General features: G+C 55.8%; 1 protein-coding gene across 9 annotated transcripts in view; it reads left to right on the forward strand.

Moving 5' to 3' along the window:
• Fbrsl1 (fibrosin like 1) overlaps positions 1 to 19,357 on the forward strand; it is a 76,752-nt gene that overhangs the window by 24,107 nt on the left and 33,288 nt on the right. For all 9 annotated transcript variants that reach the window (XM_074061031.1, XM_074061039.1, XM_074061030.1 and 6 more), the window contains exons 3-4: positions 6,643 to 6,747; positions 8,783 to 8,818. In XM_074061031.1, coding sequence (XP_073917132.1) covers positions 6,643 to 6,747; positions 8,783 to 8,818 — 141 coding nt within the window. The remainder of the gene's footprint in view (positions 1 to 6,642; positions 6,748 to 8,782; positions 8,819 to 19,357) is intronic.

Genomic DNA, 19,357 nt, shown 5'->3' on the forward strand with positions numbered 1-19,357 from the left:
TCAGAGGGACTCTCAGTGGGTTATGGGAGCTTGGTGAGGTTTTTTACACAGCCTGGTTGGATGGATGGGGTATCAAAGGGTTTTTGGAAGTAGCAGGGCTCACACTAACCTGAGTTGGTGTGAGCCCAGAGAGAAGGACTCTGTCAAGAATGGTGTTTCCCAGTCTGGAGCCCTGATGCCCACTCACAGCTCTGAGTATATTTCTCCTTCCAAGGGCTTGCGTCTTAAGAGCTGGGCCTCAGTGTCAGACTGCACAGTAGTCACTACAATCAGTTCACTGGGAACTCCAACTTCATCATGGGCCCAGCAGTGCTAGAGATGGCCCAGTTCTCTACATCCTCCGTGTTGATGGGGACATTGAGTGTCTCCCTCCAGCACCCACACCGAGAGGCAGTTTTCTTTGCACAACCTCTGCACAAGCTCTGTACAGCATCTGTACAAAGATTTCCTTCCTTCCTACTGGGCTGGGCTTGCATTCTGTGGCCCTTTCCAGGGCTTGTTCATCCCTTCTCTGCAGACCAGACCACTCCCCAGAGCAGAGCTGGGTCGTGCTTGAGGAAACATCTGGGCTCATGTGAGTAAAAGTTCACTCGGCAAACACAGAGATTGCCTGTGCTATGCCAGGTACACGCAGGCACTAGAGTTGCATCAGTACAAGTGACTGGAGCAAAGTCCCTGGCCCTAGGCTGCCTGGAGGGTGGGGGATGGGAGTAAATAAAACCAAATTGGCGTCCTCACTGGTGCAACATGTGGTAGGGAAAGAAAAAGAGTGGTCAGGTGTAGTGGCCCACAGATGTCCTGTGGTCCTTGCTACTCAGGAGGCTGAGGTAGGAGGACTGTGGTCCTGGGAGGCTAGACAAAGTTAGCATGAGACCCTATCTTTTAAAAAAAAAAAAAATCCTGAAAGCAAAACTGCTGGGTGCGACTCAAGTGGTAGAGTGCCCTGAGTTCAATTCCATTACCATCAAAAGGAAGGGGGGGAGGGAGGAAGGAAGGAAGAGGAAGGGCAGAAGGAAGGAAAGGAGGGAAGGAGGAAGGCTGGTTTAGGCGTATAACTTAGAGCACTTGCCCAGCATGCACAGGGCCCTTGGGTCAACCTCCAGCACTGCAAAAAGTGAGCTAAAAATCCCATTTACTAGTCTTGTTATAAACAGGACAGCTGCCCCATTTTAACCAGGAATTGGGCATCCTCCCTGGCCAGTTGACACAAGTCCAGCTCGTGGGGTTCAGCACCTGAGGTCTGGCAAAATGCCAGACACCTGGGAGAGGGCCAGGTGTGGGGTGGAGTCAACACTGTTCAGTGAGATGAGTGTGAGGGGCCAACTGGGCATGTGTACAAATTGCCAGTGGTCAGGGCCCAAAAGCGACCAGGTCTGGAGACATCAGAGGCTACCCAGCAGAATGGTGGGTTATGGCCTGTGTGTTGAATGAGGTCCTGGGGAGGGATGGAGGTGCCGGAGGTGGAGAGGGTAGGCTCACCCCAGGGCCTGGGACCCTGCACTCTGAGGGCCTGTGGGCATAGAAGGAACCTGTCCAATGGGAAGCAAGGACCAGCCAGGAACAGCATGACCCACACTGAGCTGTGTGGCACCTGTTCCAAGGACTTAGAGGATACACGGAGTCCAGGACTCAGGCCTGAAAATGAGCAGGAGCTATTGGGTGGAGAGCAGAGTACCTTGGGTATGGTCGCAACTCAGTCTATTTAAGCATCATTTCACTGTGCCTGAGAGTAGGCGTGCCACCCATGAGGCCCTGGTAAGGATTCTTGGCTGGGCTCCAGCACAGTTCAGTGGGCAGGGCATTGACCTTGAGGTGGGCATTAGTCATCCAGGTTGCTTGAGTAAATCTCTAAGCCAGACCCAGGAGGTGTAGCCACTGGGGAAACCTAGAAGTCCTTCAGGCTCCTAGGCCAGTGACCACCGTCTGAAGCAGGCACAAGAGCCCTGAGGGGTTAGAGGCAGTGGCTCGATTACCCAGGAAGAGGTAAATGTGAGAGCAACAGGAAGTGGAGGCTGGAGGGTCAGAGCATGGGTGCACTGTGCATGTGACCATGAGTGGGGCCCTGCCCTACTTCAGGGTTTCTATTCCTGCTGTCCTGTGTAGCTGCTTGGCCTGCATAAAGGGTACGTGTTTCCTTTGTGTGCCTGGATCTGAGTCTGCAGTCTGGGCTTGCTCACTTCTGCAAGTGAGAGGGGACATTGCTGTGTCCCAACTCTCCACCTCCGGCCCAGCAGCAGGTTGACTCAGAGCCCAACCCTTGGACAGGCTAGCCCTGTGCCTGAACCCCCAGCAAGTCTGAGTGCAGAGTGGAGCCATGTGTTCTGTCAGGGCAGACACGTGTTTGGCTGCTGGCTGGGAGGCAGTTGTGCAGCCTGGAGCTGGAGGACTGGGGGTGCAGAGGGGCTGTGGGAGGAGCCCCCACTGCTGGAGAGCTCTTTTCCATCCTGCTGGGCAGAATGCTGCGATCAGCAGCTAACCAACTCACAGGAGCCATTGCCAAATGTTTAGGAAATTGCAAGCTGTTGAACTGTTAGTAGCTTAAGTCAGCCCTAGTGTGAGCATTTACTCTGCAGAAACCAGCAGGTGTTCCTGGCAGGGTACCCTCTCTCACAAGGCTGGCTTACTGCACACCACTGGCCCACTGGCTGTGAACTGGTCCTGCTAACTGGGGTGAGTCAGGGCTCCATCCCCCAAACCTAGAAACTGGTGGGGTGTGGCACAGCTTTGTGACCCCTCAGGCCTCCCCCACTACCCCCTCTGTGTGCCCAAGTGTTATCAACTGAGGCCCTGGCCTGGGTGCCAGGGACCATGTGGCTTTTGGCATCTGCAAGGCACTTCCAACTTTCAAGCCCCCACCCCATTACCCATGGTGCCCTGCACCATGCCTCAGTTCCCCTCTTTGCCTGCTGGTTGTGTAGGGACCTTTCTGCCCCCTTGGCCTGGAGCTTTACCCCCAAACTCCCCTCCTTCACCTTCCCCAGACCTGCACAGCCAGGCCAGAGCTATACCTGCCAGCACTGGAAGGGCGCACAGAGGTCCCCAGCCTGAGGCCACCTCATCTGCTCCCAGGCCTGTGAACCCACAGGTGCCATCTAGCAAGGCCCTCTGGAGATAAGGCTGATGGTGTTCAAGCACCCCTGAGGTGAGGAATAACTCCAAATCCACAGAAACTTGGGGCCAGACATGCCAGGCTCGCTGGGACTCTCATCTGTGGCACCTACCTCCCACTTTTCTTGCTCATTCATTCATTCACTCATTTCTTCTGAACCATTCACAGTAAGTTGCAAATATGACCCTATACACATAAAGGAGGTATGTTTCTTAGATCAAGGGCCCTATTTGCCTGGGCAGAAGGAGCAGTGCCTGAGACAGACACCTACCTGGCCTTATAGTCAGGGCCCACTGAGCCCTCCTGACAGGGCAGGGCCAGATGGCAGAGGTGAGGCTACCTGGACCAAGTTTGCACAAGCTGCTCCCTCCTGAGGCTAGATAAAGCCCAACCTGTCCAGGGCCACAGGGCTGAGAACGGAGCTGTGACTTTGGAGGTGACCTCAGAAACCCAAGAGGACCTATGAAGGAGGGTGTGGAGGCTGTGAGTGGCTGGGCCCACTAGTGGCCCTGGTGTGTAGATGGGTGCAGGAGCACAGCTCCCCAGGTTGGTAGAAAGGTCTCCCCCTCAACTGAGGAGAATGGCTGCTCAGAGGCACCTTGCATGTAGCTGGGCCAGCTTCAGTGGGTGGAAATGGGGGTGCCTGGTCCAGAAAGGTGGGCTGAGGCTGTGTATGTGGGCGAGCACCCTGTGGACCTGGACAGCCTGGCCTGCTTCAGCCGTGAAGAGCAGCACGTGTTGTGTCCTGCAGACTCTTAACCTTTTACACTTACTGGGAATCCCATTTCTTTGTAAGTTCCACAGGACAGCAACTTGTGTATGCCTTCTTGACTGCCCAGAAAACTTCCTAATGTGTAGGCATGCATGGAATGCTGGCTGGCTGGCCAGTTGACTTATTGATAGTTGACTTGTTGGTTGGTTGGCTGCTAGGTTGTCTGACTGATTGGTAGTTGGATAGCTGGTTGACTGGGTGGCCAATTGGTTGGTTAGCCATTTGGCTGGCTAGTAGTTGATTGGTTGGCTGGGTGGGTGGGTGGATGATTGGGGTAGCTGGGTGGTTGGTTGGTTAGTTGGTGGTTGGTTGGCTGGCTGTTTGGCTAGTTGTTTGGGCAGGCAGGTGGGTTAGTAGATAAACAGGCAACTGAGCTATAAGCCCCGTGGGTAGGCATAGACACAGGGACTCCCACCTTACTTCCCATGGGAAATAGGCCATCCTCTGGCCTCAGACATGAACAAGGAAGTCCTGGAGAGACCTCATCTCTCCAGGCCCTACTGGAGATGAAGGCATGACACTCCCTGGCCTCTAACATAGCTTGCAGGCAACTTCTCTGAGCAGCTAAGAAACAGGCTCTGGGTTCAGGCTGGGGTCTTACCTGGGTGCAAAAGTAGGTGGTCAGCCATCCCATGTGTTTGTGATTGGGATGGTATCTAGGACACAAGATTCAGCTCCACAGGGTTTTCCAAGAAATGGGGCTTTCAGAGCTAAAAACAGCCACCTGAGGATGAGAAAGGGTGACAGATCCCCAGCCCAAACCACTAGTAGGGCTTCATTGTAGAGTCAGGGTAAGGTCCTCCTCCCAATGCCCCCTCAGAGAGGAGATGGCTCCAGTATGCATGTGTGAAGCCGAAAGTGTTGCCCTGCCACCTCAGGGTTTATCTGTGTGAATGTGTATTTTAACCTTCACTTCTCCTTCCCCTCACTGGTTCTCCTCCTGCAGTTCACGTAACTACTCAACAGCCCTACACCAGGCCTTTGGTGTCCATGCTCTGTTTCCCCAGTGTTTCTCCCCTCAGGCAGGTACCCACCCTGAACCTGCTGTCCCCCAGCAGTGAGTGCAGGGCTCAGTGCAGACCTCAACTTTAGCTCCATCAGAACGACCCCAGGGCCAATGGTGCCTCTGGCTTCTAGTGGAGCTGGAAGCCTGTGTTCCTCACAGTTCCCAGTGATGGTGCTGCTGCTGATCCAGGGGGACCACCTCTAAGAACCACTGGATACGGCCAGGGACATGGTTCCCCACAGAGGTTGATGGGCCCTTTGCTGCTTGGTTCAGAGGGAGGGTAGGCAGGAAAGCCTTGAGGTCTGAGTGTGGTTCAAGCCTGCCTGTGGGAGACCCACTGAGGGCCAGGGGAGAGAAAGCTCCCACAGGTTGGTCTAGCCAGTGACAAAAGGACACTGGCTCCTGGGCAGCCTGGACTCAGCTGCAGTTAGTTCTCTACCCCAGTCCCACAGCCCTATACCCTTCATCACATTGGGGCCTTACACATTGACCCCAGGAACTCTGGGACCATCTGGACATAGTACCAGCTGGTTCTGTGTCTTGGTCTTGGAACTCTGTTGGCTCCACAAGGAAAGGGGCAGTGGACACCTGGAGGCCTATAGCTGTTGAGAGTGGGGACTGGAAGGGTTCCCAGCTAAGCCTGTGAAATTGGCAGACGTCAGGAGCTCTGACTGGCCCCAGCCACCTGGATTGCTTTCTGGATAGGTCGCAGAGCTTCCATGTGCTCATGCTGAAATGCCTGGAAGGTGGGGGAGAGGTGTACATGAATTCATATTCTCACAGCCTGCAGTGTCCCCCACATGCTGACAGGGACCAATGACCTTGGTGTGTTTGTGAAGAGACCAAGCATGGTGTTACAAGAAGGCATAGGAGTGTTCCAGGTCAAAGAGGTCAGAGGCCACAAGCCTGGCTGTGTAAAGGATTGTCCCTGCCAGCCTGGTGAGGCTGGGGCATCTGATGTCTAATACCTCCCTCACCTTTGTGCAGGTGTGAAGTTTTTCCTGCTAAAAGATGCATATGTGCAGGGTTCTGGCTCCAGCCCTTCCTGGGCACTTACCCTCACTAGCCCTGCTTTCTTTCTTTAAAGTGGGAAGGAAAGTTTCTCCAAGCACTGGGGCCAGGAAGTGCCACTCGGCTGGCCACCCAGATGCTTGATCGGGCCCAAAGCCGTGTGGTGTGTCAGCTCCGTTTTGCAGATGGCAAGCGGAGGGGTTAAGAAGTAGCCCAAGGGCACACGGTGAGGGAGTTGTAGTGCCAACTGAAGGAGGCACGGTGGGCGCAGAGAATCTTTGTGGTGGCCTGGTAATGACTGAACAGGGAGGGAAGAGGGTTGGCAGGAAGAGAGCCAGGCTGTGGGTGGAGACAGAAGCCCTCACAGACCACCTGGATCTTCACACTCAGCATCTTGGGGAAACGAACAGGACTGATGGCAGCTTGAGTGCACTCTGTGCTGTTTGCCCCTCTGGGCATTTCTTCCCCTCCTGTCCCAATGGCTTTCCCCACTGGCTCTGCAGTGCTCTGCCCCTCCTGCTGTTCCTCCAATCAGACCCCAGGCCCTCAGCTCAGAAAGATTTGTCTCCCACCTTGATAGCATGTCAGGCCCTAGACCAGTCAAGTTCCAGTGGCTGTTTGGGGAAGGCCTGGGGCTGGGGTGGAGCCAGGTCTGGTGCAGGGGGACATTTAGCCCTGGCCAGGAGCCCTGCTGTCTGTGGGTCAGGTTCAGGTTTGTCTGAGGCCATCCCTTCCTATCCTCAGATGAAGGTTGCTGTGTCCAGAGGGGGTGACCGGAACAGTGACGACGATAGTGTCCTCGAAGCCACCAGCTCCCGGCACAGCAGCTCCCGGGACCAGCTCAGTGATGTGAGTACCCAGCCCCACTTCCCAGGTGATGTCCTGCTGAAGTCATTAGGAACCTTGGCCCAGCTAGTGCATTCGTGTGGAAGCTGCATATGAGCATTTGCCGTTTTACCTTCACCAAAGTGTGACTTTGTACTAATTAGGACCTTCCCATTAGAACAGATTTAAATGAAGAACAGCAATTAGGAGCTGACAGGATCCCGTCTGGAATACTAAACCTACCACAGTGTGGCATATCAGCCCCTGCACTAGACCAGCATGGAGTGGGAGGCCAGGCTGGACCCCAGCAAGCTTCAGGTTGGACACACTCATGCAGTGTCCACAGGGGCAAGAGAGAGGCAGAGTGGAGTGGAAACGACTCCACAAATGTATTTAGATGTCAGATTTATCATTAAAATGTCAGGGGACGGTGTTTTCACCGGCCTGAGCCAGGCTGCCATTAACCTTGACCACAGCAGGATCGACAGCCCAGTCATCTTGATGTGGGTCCTGCGGTGCATGGACTGGCTAGTCAGAGCAGAGGCACGCTTGCAGTGACCTCAGCTGGGGACACACCTTCAGTGTCCCTGAGACGGGGCCCTGGACAGCCAGCCATGGGGTCAGGTACAAGGCTGGCCTGGTGGGCACAGCCATGGTAGACAGGACCAAGTTTGAGGGCTCAGACTCCAGGCTTGGCAAATGATGGGGCACAGGCCCTGCCAGGGCTGGGGTGGAGGCAGAGGGGCCACCAACCCAGAGTTGGCTCAGGAGGTGACCATTAACACCCCTGCCCAGCTCCTGAGCTGGCCTCAGAATGGTGCGTTTTTGCAGGGCTGGTCTCATTATTATTTAAATCGGGACCTGGGGGTGCAGCCGCAGGCACAGAGGGAGGCGGAATTGCCAGGCCCCAATCTTGTTGCCACAAAATGGGAAAATAGGCTGGTAATTGTCTGGGGCCGAGAGAGGGCTGGCCCTAGCTGGTCTGCCTCTAATTGCCACCCAGGATGAGTGAAGATGTATTCTGAGCACAGCTCAATCTGAGGCTGAAAACTCACCATTCACAACCCCACCCCAAACCTTTCAGCCAGGACTAGGGCTCTGTCTGGGGATGGAGGGGGTCTCCCCACTCTGCAAGAGGGAGGGATAGGTTTGAGGGGAGGGGACGGCACCAGCATGCCAGCCTCCACTCCCCTCTGCTGACTCTCCCGCTCTGTTCTCTGTCCCCTGTTCCCCTGCATCCCCATAGAACGTTCATCCCCTATCCCACTCAGGAGCCAGGCAGCCATAATCCACAGTAGTTCTCTGTCCTCTTTCTCATGGCCTTCCTGCCACAGCCTGTACAACATGGGGCTGTGGGAGCCCTGCAGATTGAACATACAGCCTGGGAGACACACTGCTCTGTCCTGGTGGAGCTCATGGCGCCCACTCAAACCAGAGGGAGTCCTTACCCACGTTGCCCAGGCCCCAACCTCCCCCACCATGGCCACTGGCTGCCTCGAGGCCCCCTGGACTGTCAGGCCCCTGCTTCAAGGTCTACTGCCACTGCCTCCTTTAAGAAGTCTTCCTGTGGGCCCCAGGCAGGGGAGAGGCACCAAGGGATGGCCAAGGGTCTTATCCTAGGCTGGGGTAGGCAGGTGACACACATGCAAGTGGAAGACAGGGCCTGTATACCCAAGTCTTCTTGCTTCACCTTTAGGAATGGCTTCAGCATCCTGGCTGAAGGATGGGTTGTGGACAGGTCAAAGGCATTCTGTGGAACAGCCTCCACAGGGCACAACCCTTCTCCTGAGCCACCATACCCCTCCCAGAACTGCTGCAGAAACATCAGGGCTGGCTGAGCCAGAGGTGGCTGTGCTGCTCTAAGGAGGGCCTTGAGGTGTCCCAGGTGCAGGAGCCAGCCAGGCTCAGCTGTCCATCCTTCCACACCAAGAGTCTGCTGGCCTGTCTTGGGTCATATTGCTTAACCTGAGGCCATGGGGCAGGCCGTGGTCCTCAAGAGGAGGTATTCTTAACTCAGGCTGCAACTTGTCACTGACTTGTCTGCTTCTTCCCCTTGCAGAGCTCGGCACAGGCGGTTTCCGGGAGAGGCTACTCTGTAAGTCTCCCAACCCCTCCTCCCTCATTGTCCCTGCCTTGGGCCATCCCAGCACACCTGCCCTGCAGCTCCCTCACCTGGAGGCCACACCACCCTGGGATCTGTCCCTCCAGATACCTGGCTGGTTCTGCCCCAACACCTGTGGGGCAGGCAGAGGGTGGACATGCCTGGGTCAAGATTGGTAGGGAGCATTTGGGTGGGGGTACTTGCAGGTGCCATGGGGTGCCAGAAAGGGGGAGCGGGCTCCCTGTTGGTTGGCCAGGCTGCTACCTCTGGGGTCTCACTAGGCACCTGGGGAGTGTTTGGTGTCACAGATGCCCATGGTATGAGCCACTATCCTCCAGAGCCCTGACCCACCATATCCCTCTCAGCCCACTGCAAGGTTCATGGGTTCAGGCTGGACACTGAGAGGACGACACCCAGGGAGCAGCACCACCTGTGGGAAGACAGGTGGGGAGACGCATGTGCGGCCTGCATGACAGGCTTATGGCCCATGGAAAGCAAGCTGCGTGCTTCTTCCACCTGCTCTGTAGGTGCAGGGTGGCAACAGCAAGCTCCTGCCACACCCCTGTGCCTGCAGGTACACCCAGGTTCCCCAAGCGACCAACACCCTGTCCAGCAGGATCCACTGCAGGGACAGCCTTGAAGCCAGTGCTGACTTTCCCTCTGTGCTTGAGGTGGCAGTGGCTCCTGGCGCTGGCACTCACATGCCCTCGGAGCAGCCCCTGCGCCCTCCTCATGACTTACTTCATTTTCCCTAAGTGCCAGGAGGAACGCTAATGACATCATAAAACCCAGAGCTCCGTAGAAGCCATTTCTGCAGATTTACAGCCGCTTCGGCTCATTGCGGCCAGGGCCTGGACTCCGCCCGCCTCATCCCTGAGCCCCTGATTTACAGCCTGCCTGCCCATTCTCTAAATCACAGCAGCTTTTATGGGGTGTGTAATTAACCCATTAATTACCCAACAGGGCCAGTGGGGCAGCATCTAGGTCTCCACCCCAGGGCTCTTGCTGGGCACTGGAAAGAAAACTAGGACTGAGCCATGGTGGAGACCATGGCTTACAGGCTGAGTGGTCCCCACACAGGCCAGGGCAGTGATGCAGCCACCTGCCTGGGTTGGGGGAGGGGCTTGGCCTGGTCCCGCCTCATCTGCACCCCCAGCCTCCCTACCCTTCCTCCCCCATTCCCCACCTAAGAGTAAAGAACCCAGGGCTCGTCTTGGGTTATTCCCTCAACCAGGGTTTGGCTGCATAGTCCTTGGGCCGTTGACCTGGGGGTGCAATGTAGGCTGGGTGGTAGGACTCTCTGGAGGTGGCTGTCCAAGGGGACCCTTCCTCGGGGACCTAAACCCTCCTTTGCAGCATGTGGCCTTGAGCAGCCTTGTTCTTACTTGTACACTGGGGACAGCAGCCCTCTTGAGGGTGGTTATGGATGCCCTTGACCGCAGTGGGCTCTTTTCCATGCAGTGTCTGGACCTGTCACAGCTCCTGTGAGTAGTGCTGTGGTCAGGGCTCTGCCAGACACCGGGGTGCAGCTGTGAACAAGTTGAACCCAGGCCTCTGTTTGGAGAGTTCCAGAAACCACCACAGTCCTGATGCTGTGTCAGAGCGTGGCAGTGGGGAGAGCCATGGAGCCCTGTGCCAGGACAGGCTGAGGCAGCTGGAACCAGAGCCAGCCATCCATATCTAGGAGGCTTTTGGGCAGAGGGGTTGAGAGCTGAGTCCCATCTCTGTACCTCAAGTTCCCAGGGGGGCTGGGAAGGAAGAGTGTGGTCCCTGGAGCAGGAACCCGGTCTCTGGGGCTCTACATGACAGTGGCACAATGGCAGAGGTTCTGCAGCTGACCCTGGTCAGCTGATCTAGAGCTCATGGGGTCAGGTGCTCTGTCCCTGTCACCAGTGAGTCACATCTGTGTCTCAGAGGAACCCAAGTAGCACCCGCCTGGGTGGTGAGGTCTCCCTGGGCTGCTAGGCCACTCTTCGGATCCAAATCCCCATTTGTCATTCAGGACTTCTCCCCCAAACACTGTTTTTTAAATGTTTTCTAAGAAAGGCTGTAATTAACTTGCCAGCTGCTTGCAGCTTAACCCCCCATGGCTGCAGCCCAGGAGCGACAGATGGTGGCAGGAAGGGAACCAACTAGCCGGCTGGCTGCACGGTTGTGGGTTCTGTCTAAGCAGTGGGCCCAGGACACCCATGATCTGCAGATGGCCATGTGTGTGCATGGAGCTCTGGCATGTGCAGGCATATATGTCAGACCCTGACATGCATAGGTGGACTTTCCAGGGGCCTGCTGTGTGTGGGGGAAGCGGGGGTCCTCTGGTCAAGTGCCAGTGGTCATCCACAACCCAGTTGGCCTTGATAGCTACAGGCTGTCACTGCTGGAGGCCTCTGGCCCACTGGACGTGTGGGTTCGGATGGAAACCAGGCTACAGGCAGACAGCGGGGAATAATACCCAGTACTCTAAGAAGTGGTCCTCTCCCTGATAGAAGTCCCCAGGATGGAGCTGGAGGAGCCAGAGCCAGCCAAGATTACCTGGGCCCAAGACGGAGGCAGGGGCCTGGCTGGTCTGGGTTCAGGGCAGCTGTGATCCAGTTTTTTAATTTGGACTTCATAATGGTCCGTCAGATATGGGATACATGGGGATTGGCTGCTTGTGTGTACATAACTGTGTGTGCATAGCTGTGTGCACATACCTTTGTGTGTGTGCATAGCCGTGTGGATACCTCTATGTGCATATCTGCATGTTTGCATACCTGTGTGTGTATGCCTCTGCATACCTGCATATTCATGCATATTGGAGTGTGTGTACTTGTGTGTGTGCATACCTGCTTGTGTGTGCATGGATGGGGGAGAGGCGCACATCCCTATGTGTCACTCACATGTGGTTCTTCTGCATAACTGTGTGTTGACACATGTCTGCATCAGACATGTGTGTCTATGTATGTGGCCCTGTGTGGTGGGCTGTGTGAAGCTGTGTATACCTATCTAGAGGTGTTGTATGGCTTTCTCTGGGCTTCTGTGTGTGCACACCACACATTGTGTGTGTATATGTCTGTGTCTCCATATCCTGTAGCCCGCGTATTCCTGTGTTTATGTATGCACTGCAGTGTGCTCCTCTGGTTTCTCGGGACTCCCTGGTGCTCACTACATGGATGTGTACCTGTGGCCACATGGCATCGCGTACGGTGTGCCTGGTGCAACCCTGCTACTTGCATGTGTCAGCACCTGGGCTTCCGGCCTAAGAAGGAGCCACACACAGCACAGTGTGTGTCCTTCCCTTGCCCCACAGCAGCGCCGCACTGGGTGACACTGGCACTTGTCAACCACCTGATTTTAAAGGCCATATTTTAGTGGTTTAATTTTTTTTTTTTTTGACTGTACTGGGGTTTGAACTCAGGGTTTCATACTTGCTTGGTGCTGTACCACTTGAGCCACTCTGCCAGCCCATTAGTGGTTTAATTTTGCCAAAATTTATCCCCAACAAGTCCCCAAGTATTGCTCATCCTCACAGTTTTTGTCTCAAGAGTTCGGCATGGCCTCCCAGCACACTTTTGCCATGGAATTAGCTAGAAAGTTATTTTCTTTATTTGGTTAATTGCAACCAAGGACGTGGTTACCTGTCTCCCACAAACCAGGGACTTGGGGGTTTCCTTAGTGATAGAGCATCGGGAGCCACCTGCCTCCCCCGCACAGTGCCCAGAACGTTGTGGAAGTGCCAGTATCCAGCAGCACTGTGGAGGGTGATGGGCCAGAGGAGGCACAGCAGCCAGGCTGCCTCGGACAAGGTGTCTCCAGTGGTCTAGGCCTCGGGACCTACCTAACCTGGGGCAGATGTTTGATTGCTGGTGCAATCAGGTGCCCCACCTGAGGTCCCTCCTTAGGGCCCAGGGCACCTTCAGGAGCCCTGCTAGCTCAGCACTCCCTCCCCCATGGTCAGGGCATGACTGCAGAGATAAAAAAGGGACCCACTTCTTCTTCATCCCCTCCTCCTTCATCCACAGTTCATTGAGTGTCTCCTGTCCACCATCACCATGCTGAGATGTGCACACGTCTGTGTCCAGACAAGGGTGGTAAAAAAAGACATGAGTGACCGCCAACGATGGGAGGGGAGAAGTGGAGAGGCCAGGCAAGTGCAGGCCATACTTAAATGGTGCAGCCCTCGGGGCCAAGCTCCAGAGCAGCAGTGCAAAGGCCCTGCACTGTGTGGGAGCAACCTCAGTGAGGTGGGGCAGGCTGGGGCATGAGGAGAAGGCCACGAGAGGTGAGGTCCCATCGGCGGGGCCTGGGGCAGAGGCCCAGCGCAGTGAGACTCTGACTGTGAAGCAGCATCTGGGAGCCTACCAGGGTCTGCAGTAGGATGGGATGTGACCAGCAGAAAGCAGCAGCAGCAGCCTCCACCCTCACTCTGCAGCCAGTGGAGGCCAGGGTGTGTTCCTGGGAGTGCCAGCCTCAGTCCAGATGCAGATGTCTGACCTCGCCGTAGCCCTACCTGCCGAACCTGCCAGGGAAGCCCCTTTGTGTGGGTGTAACTAGCTGATCTGTTTGATTGCTTTTGAGGGATTTCTGAAAACTGATTTTAAATTGTTGAGTTGCAAGTCACTGGTTTCCCAGAAAGTCAGCTAACCTCACAGCACACTCCAGCCTGCTGCTAAGCCTGTAGTAGGCCCTTGCTGTCCTCTGCACCCCAGAGTGGGGAGGTGCCAGCAGGGCTGTGACCACTGATGTGCCTGGTGCTCAGGCAGATTCTGGGGCAGGGCTCTCCAACCCTCCTGAGATCATCTGTGATGCTGACAGGCAGGGTGACATCCCCACATCAGAAGCCCCAAGCATGGGGAGATGTTCATCTAGCACACTACATAGCAAATCACCCAGGTAGTGACTTCATGCAGCCTGTTTGAAGCTGAGTTTGCAGGTGAGGAATTCAGACAGGACACAGCTGGGCCCTCCTGGGGCCTCCAAGGCCAGGAGTGACACCATCAGAGGCACGTTCACGCAGTGCCTGGCCCACAGCGCAGCAGAGTTAGCGCCTCAGTTCCCCCAGTGTGGGTGTCCTCATGGGGTCTCTGTGCAGCTGGTGGCCAGGATGCCAGGAGCCCAGGGGGAAGGTGAAGTGTGACATGCAAGGGCCTACCCCATCTATTCTGTCAGGAGCCCACCAGTTGGCACACTGGGAGGAGCCTCTGTGGGCAGGAGGGTTTCCACATGTTGTCCTCACTTGTGACCCCGCCTCTCCTTGGACACCAATGCTGATTGCCTGCTGTGTGCAGTAGGCAAAGCCCAGGGTGCAGCAGGCAGAAGGTTGGACCGAGGGAGCTCAGGTTCCAGCAAACCCTGCATCCCTTACATTTGCTGAAGTGTCTCAAGAGCTGTTTAGTACCCTAGAAGACAACTTGCTGAAGGCTTTGACCCAAGCTTGCTGGGTGCTGGCCTGCATGTGAGGCATCACTGCAGCCCTACAGCAAAACCACATCCTTTGTAGAGCCTTTGAGCTGGTGCCCAAGCCCTGGGGTAGGAGCACCGGAGCCACACACCCACCATGTAAAGTAGCCCTGAGGGCTGAGGGTGCCAGGCGGACAGGCACATTCCTATGCTCTCTCAACTCCCCAGGCCTGTGAAGGTGAGGTAGGTAGGAAGGCTGGCCAAGGGAAAGGCTGTGTTTTGTAGAAAGGGGTGACAGGCCTCATCTGGGCACACCGTGTACAGTTGAGGCCTTGGGACTGGGGTTGTGGGGCCACCACTGGGTGAAGGTACTGCACTGAACACCCCCTGTGGAGCGCAAAGGCCCTCTTGACCCTTAACTCCTCACTCTGAGCCTCCCCTTCTCTCTCCACCCCCTGGCCTGCCCTTTTCCGAGGAAAGACACACACACACACACACACACACACACACACATTCCCAGTGTATCTAACCCTTTCCTCTAGGCCAGTGAAAGCTGGCCCCTGTTGTTTCCTCCAGCCTGGTCCTGGGCACAGGAAGGGAGAATGATGTAGCAACAGCCACCCTCCTGCTTTATCTAGAGTTTCCCCACAGATGGCTAGGCCGGGAGCCCAGCCTGCGACACCCTTACTGCCTGTCTTCCACAAGGCTGACCCTCACCTCGGTGTGCAGGAGGCCCCAACCTGAAGTGCACAGCTTCTTCGGGGTGTTTGAGGTCCAAGACCCCTGTGAAATGGGGCCCCCCATTATATGGGCTTTCCTTTCCCTTTCCCCAGCCAGGACTGAGGCCTCCCTTGGAAGGGCAGAATGCTGCAGGTAGAAGCCTGGCTTTTGTGAACTGCTGGGCTCCAAATCCGCCTGGACCTGGAGCCCACTCTGACTCCCCAAGCCTTGGCTTCTTGTCTGCACAGTGGCCTCTGGGCCGCAGTGTCACCCTCACGTGGCTCAGGTACTCCAGAGCTGACAGTGGGGTCTGAGCAGAGTTGAGGCCATCCTGTCTTGGAAAGAGGCCACATCTCCCTGGGCACAAAGTCACAATGCCACTTTCCCATGGTGCACCTGTGAGCCAGGAACATGTGTGCATACAGGTGCAGCATGTAGTCAGGCAACCAGGGTGGAGGGAGGGGAAGGGCCATCAGGCGACCTGGCAGTGGGAGGGCGGCGGAGCTCTCTAATGGTGGGTGTTGCCATGGAGCCCTGGCCAGCAGCACAGGGGCTCCATACTCCTTCCTCGTGGCTCTGGTCAGCCCCGATGACAGAATATGGTGCTCTCATGGCTGGCTGTGGGTCATGTGCCCCATCAGAGCCTGGCAGCCCCGTAGTGCAGGCTCTGTCTTTATAAGCCAAGTTTATGACATTCATTAAGCGGTTCCTTGGGCCACTTCTGAGCAGTCATAATTTGTACAAAAGCAGTAAAACCATGCCAGCCTCTCCCTGGAGTCAGGAGCCACCTTCTCTGCTGCCCCACCCCACCCCACCCCCATATCTGAAGCAGGAGAGTCCTTAGGGCTATGGTGCAGCAGGAGTGGGGGCTGAGCTCTTGTCTTAGCCTGCGCCTGCCCTGCCTCCCATCCACCCACCCCTTATAGTGACCACATGCCTGGGAGCAGTAGCCATCCTGATGTGAGCTGGGAATATGACAAGTCACAGAAGGTCCTGCCCTTATGGAGTTGCCCTCCCCCAGGGACAGAGGGCAGAGATACCTAACAGGTGACTTCAGAGCCGATAGTTGCCAGGAGGGAAGTAAAATATGGCTGGGTTGTACTGGAGGGGGAAGTAGCTCTGAGAATGTTTGTTCATGAGGACACTCATCCGCTGGCATTTCATCTCTGAAGGCTCCCCATGTTAATTTCAAACCAGCAGTTGTCCCAAGAAAGAGGTGTCACCCACTTGCAGGTGTAGAAGCTGGGGCATGAACACCAGCCCTTTATACTATCACTGACCAGGAAGTGGCAGCTCCCTCGAGGGCTGGTGTCTCTTGAGGGTGGGGACAGTAAATGTGGTCCTTCCTATGTCCACTTTGCCCCTAGAAACAGGCAGTGATGCTTTGCCGACACTGCTGAGCACCTATGTCCACGGGGTGCCCTGCACTGCAAAGGACTTAAGTGGTTTCATTTTTATCTTCTGGTTTGTCTCAGTCACAGAGTGACTTCTGCCCCACATGGCAGTGAATGGGAATGTCACCCGGTGGACAGACTGGGCCAGAGGGTCCAGGACGGCTGTGCCCACATGCCTAGCACCTGGGCAGAGCCCTTTCCACAGTGGCTCAGACCTTCAAGGGCTCTTCCCAATAGGGCAACTGGGAACCTCCAGGCTGCTAGAGACCAAGGCGGCTGCAGCTACCCTAGAGCCAAGGCCCGGCTGGCACCATGTCACAAGTTCCCAGTCCAGCCCAGGTTCAATGGGAGATGGAGACCCTGCCCTTAATGTGTGTCACCTCCCTCAGGGCTCCCTCCTGCACCCTTCCCACTGCCTCACCCAGGCATTCCCAGGCTACAGCTCCTTCCTTGTCCACTGTGTTGGAACAAGTCATCCCTAACCTATGCACCCAGACATTGCCCATGGGTCGGAACTGTTGAGTGTCTGCCATCGGCAGTGCCCATGGTTAGGTACCGTGGATGTCCACCATTCACATTGCCTGTGGGTAGAGACCACGGGCATCTGACATTGACAGGGCCTGCAGGTCAAGTGTTTGGCAACAGCTGACCGGGGCTGGACAGTCTGCTTTCTGGCCTGACTTTCCTGGCATGGAAGAGCCCGAGCAGGACAGAGATAGAGGATGGTTGGGCCAGCCAGACCTTGGTCACAGTCACTCACAAAACTCATGGTGGGACACAGGGTTTTGTCACGTGGCCTTCTCCAAGACACAGAAATCTCTCTAGTCCCTCAGCTCCGGGCCTTTGCCCCAGGACTGGAGTGGCAGGACTCTAGAGCCTTTAGCAGGCAGGCATCAACACTCAGACCATGTGGCTTCTGCAGGTGGGCCAGTGGGTCATCAAGGAGATGGCCATGCTCCCCACATGCTCTGATTCCTACAGGAGGTCTTGGGGATTGCAGCTACTCCCTGCCATCACCTGGGTGGCCAGTTCCCTGTGTCCAGTCCCACCCCTCACCACAAGTCCTGAGGCACCACAGGCCCCAGCTGCTCAGAACAGCCCAGGGAAGTTGAGTCCCAGAGGTTTCTACCCCAAACCTCCCCACCCTGTGCACCTCCAGGCAGAACGTGCTGAAGGAGTCCCGTGGGGCAAGTGGTAGCCAGGGTCTGAGTCTGAAGACCCTTCTGTCCCAGGAACCACAACTGACCACCAGGCAGAACAGCGGAGTGGCCCAAAGGGAAGCACTGGGTGGTAATCTTGTGAAGGTGACCCAGTGGGAACGGGGACCAGGCCGGAGCTTGGGCTGCTGGAGGTCGGGCCCGCCGGAAACTGAAATTCAATTATTCAGAACAGGCTGAGCTGCCGTGACACAGAAGGTTAGGGATTAATGTTAACAGGGTTTCTGGTTAAGACTTTGTGTTGATAAATAATTCATGAGGCAGTTAGCACTCTGAGTCTGACAACACAAGAATATATTAATACAGTCGACTCTGAGAAAGGTCAGCCGTGTGCTGGCAGGCCCGGCCATCTCTTTTATTCATTCCCTGACATTGGCTCGTTAATTATCCCAGCCCAGCCAGGGCTGCACAGAGAGGTGCTAATGAGAGAGAGGAAGGGAAGCCCCAGGGATGAGCATGGATGTGCAGGGGGGCCTTGCCTTGCCACACCCAGGCAAGGGGTTCACCAAGGATGATGCCCAGGACAAGTGAGGCCAGGGAGCACAGACCCTGGCACAGGCCGCAAGCATGGTGACTATCAGCTGTGGCCGGGACTGTGGAACACTATCAAGGCTACACAGTTGGGGGAACCAGACAGGCTCAGCTTTTTGGGCATCTGAGGGGAGGAATGTGAGGAGAAGCAGAACATGGGGGCTGTCAAAGTAGAAAGTGATGGGAAGTGGGCCGCAGGAAGGCTACTAGGCTCCATATGGTGTAGGGACTGCAGGGTGACATCAGCACAGCACTGGAGAAAGGGAGAAGGTTATGCCAGGAACAGCAGGTACAGGGCCAGCAGGAGCCCACCTGTGGTTCTTGTAGGTGTGAGTGTGCAAGTGCACATGCATACAACTGTGTGCCTGTGGTTCTGTGTCTGTGAGCATTCAGCTGTGTGTGACTGGCTGTGCCTGTGTATGCACACACTGTGTGAATGTGCATTTGTACAGAACTCCAATCACATTGAGGTCAGCATGGCTAGGGGAAAGTAGTCTAGGGCTACAGTCTGACATGGAGTGAGGTGGACAGAGCTGGGAATGATGGGATGGCCAGGCAGGGGTGGGGAACGTGTGCCCATTACGTTAGAGATGAACCCTGTGGTGTTGAAGGCACCTTTGTGAAATGAATGGAAATAAGAGAGCTGCTCTGAGCAGAACCACTCGTTCAGTGTGTGTGTGAACTCCAGGTCTGAGTCAGAGGCAGCACTGGTGGGCATGGCCCAGACACAGGATCCTGGGGAGCAGATGGATGAGAGGCATCTGTGATGTGTTTCCAGGCATAGTGTCCTGAGCTCAGAAAAGGTGCATGCCAAATGTTCATCCAGATTGTCCTTGCTGCTTGTGTAAGCATGGCCCAAGAAAACTAAAAATAACAGCCATTTTCAGAGCAGAGCTGTGTTCAAGAACTAGATGATTGAGTTTTCAGCCCTAATCATCAGTAGAACATTCCAGAATGGTGTGTTTCTGGGCAGTTTCCCCTTATAGGACTGCCTCTGGCCCTGTGTCCCCCATCTGTGACAGCCAGGGCAGTTCACACATCGTCCACTCTGTTCATTTGTTCACTGACCTCAGGGTAGGGTTCAGTGGGCTGAGGCTGATATCACTGATATGTGCCATGAGGGCTCTGGATAGGAGCGGACTGCATGTGGTGAGACAGGGCCTTGGCTGCATGCAGAGCTTAGGGAAGGACTGCTGCTGAGTGCCGGTTGGCAGGAGAAGCCAGACTGGCAGGGCTTCTGGAAGAGCTTTGGGGAACTGCCACTCCGAATCCCTGGTCAGGTTCACGCCACCTGG

The sequence above is a fragment of the Castor canadensis genome, chromosome 18, assembly GCF_047511655.1.
Source record: "Castor canadensis chromosome 18, mCasCan1.hap1v2, whole genome shotgun sequence".
Lineage (NCBI taxonomy): Eukaryota > Metazoa > Chordata > Mammalia > Rodentia > Castoridae > Castor > Castor canadensis.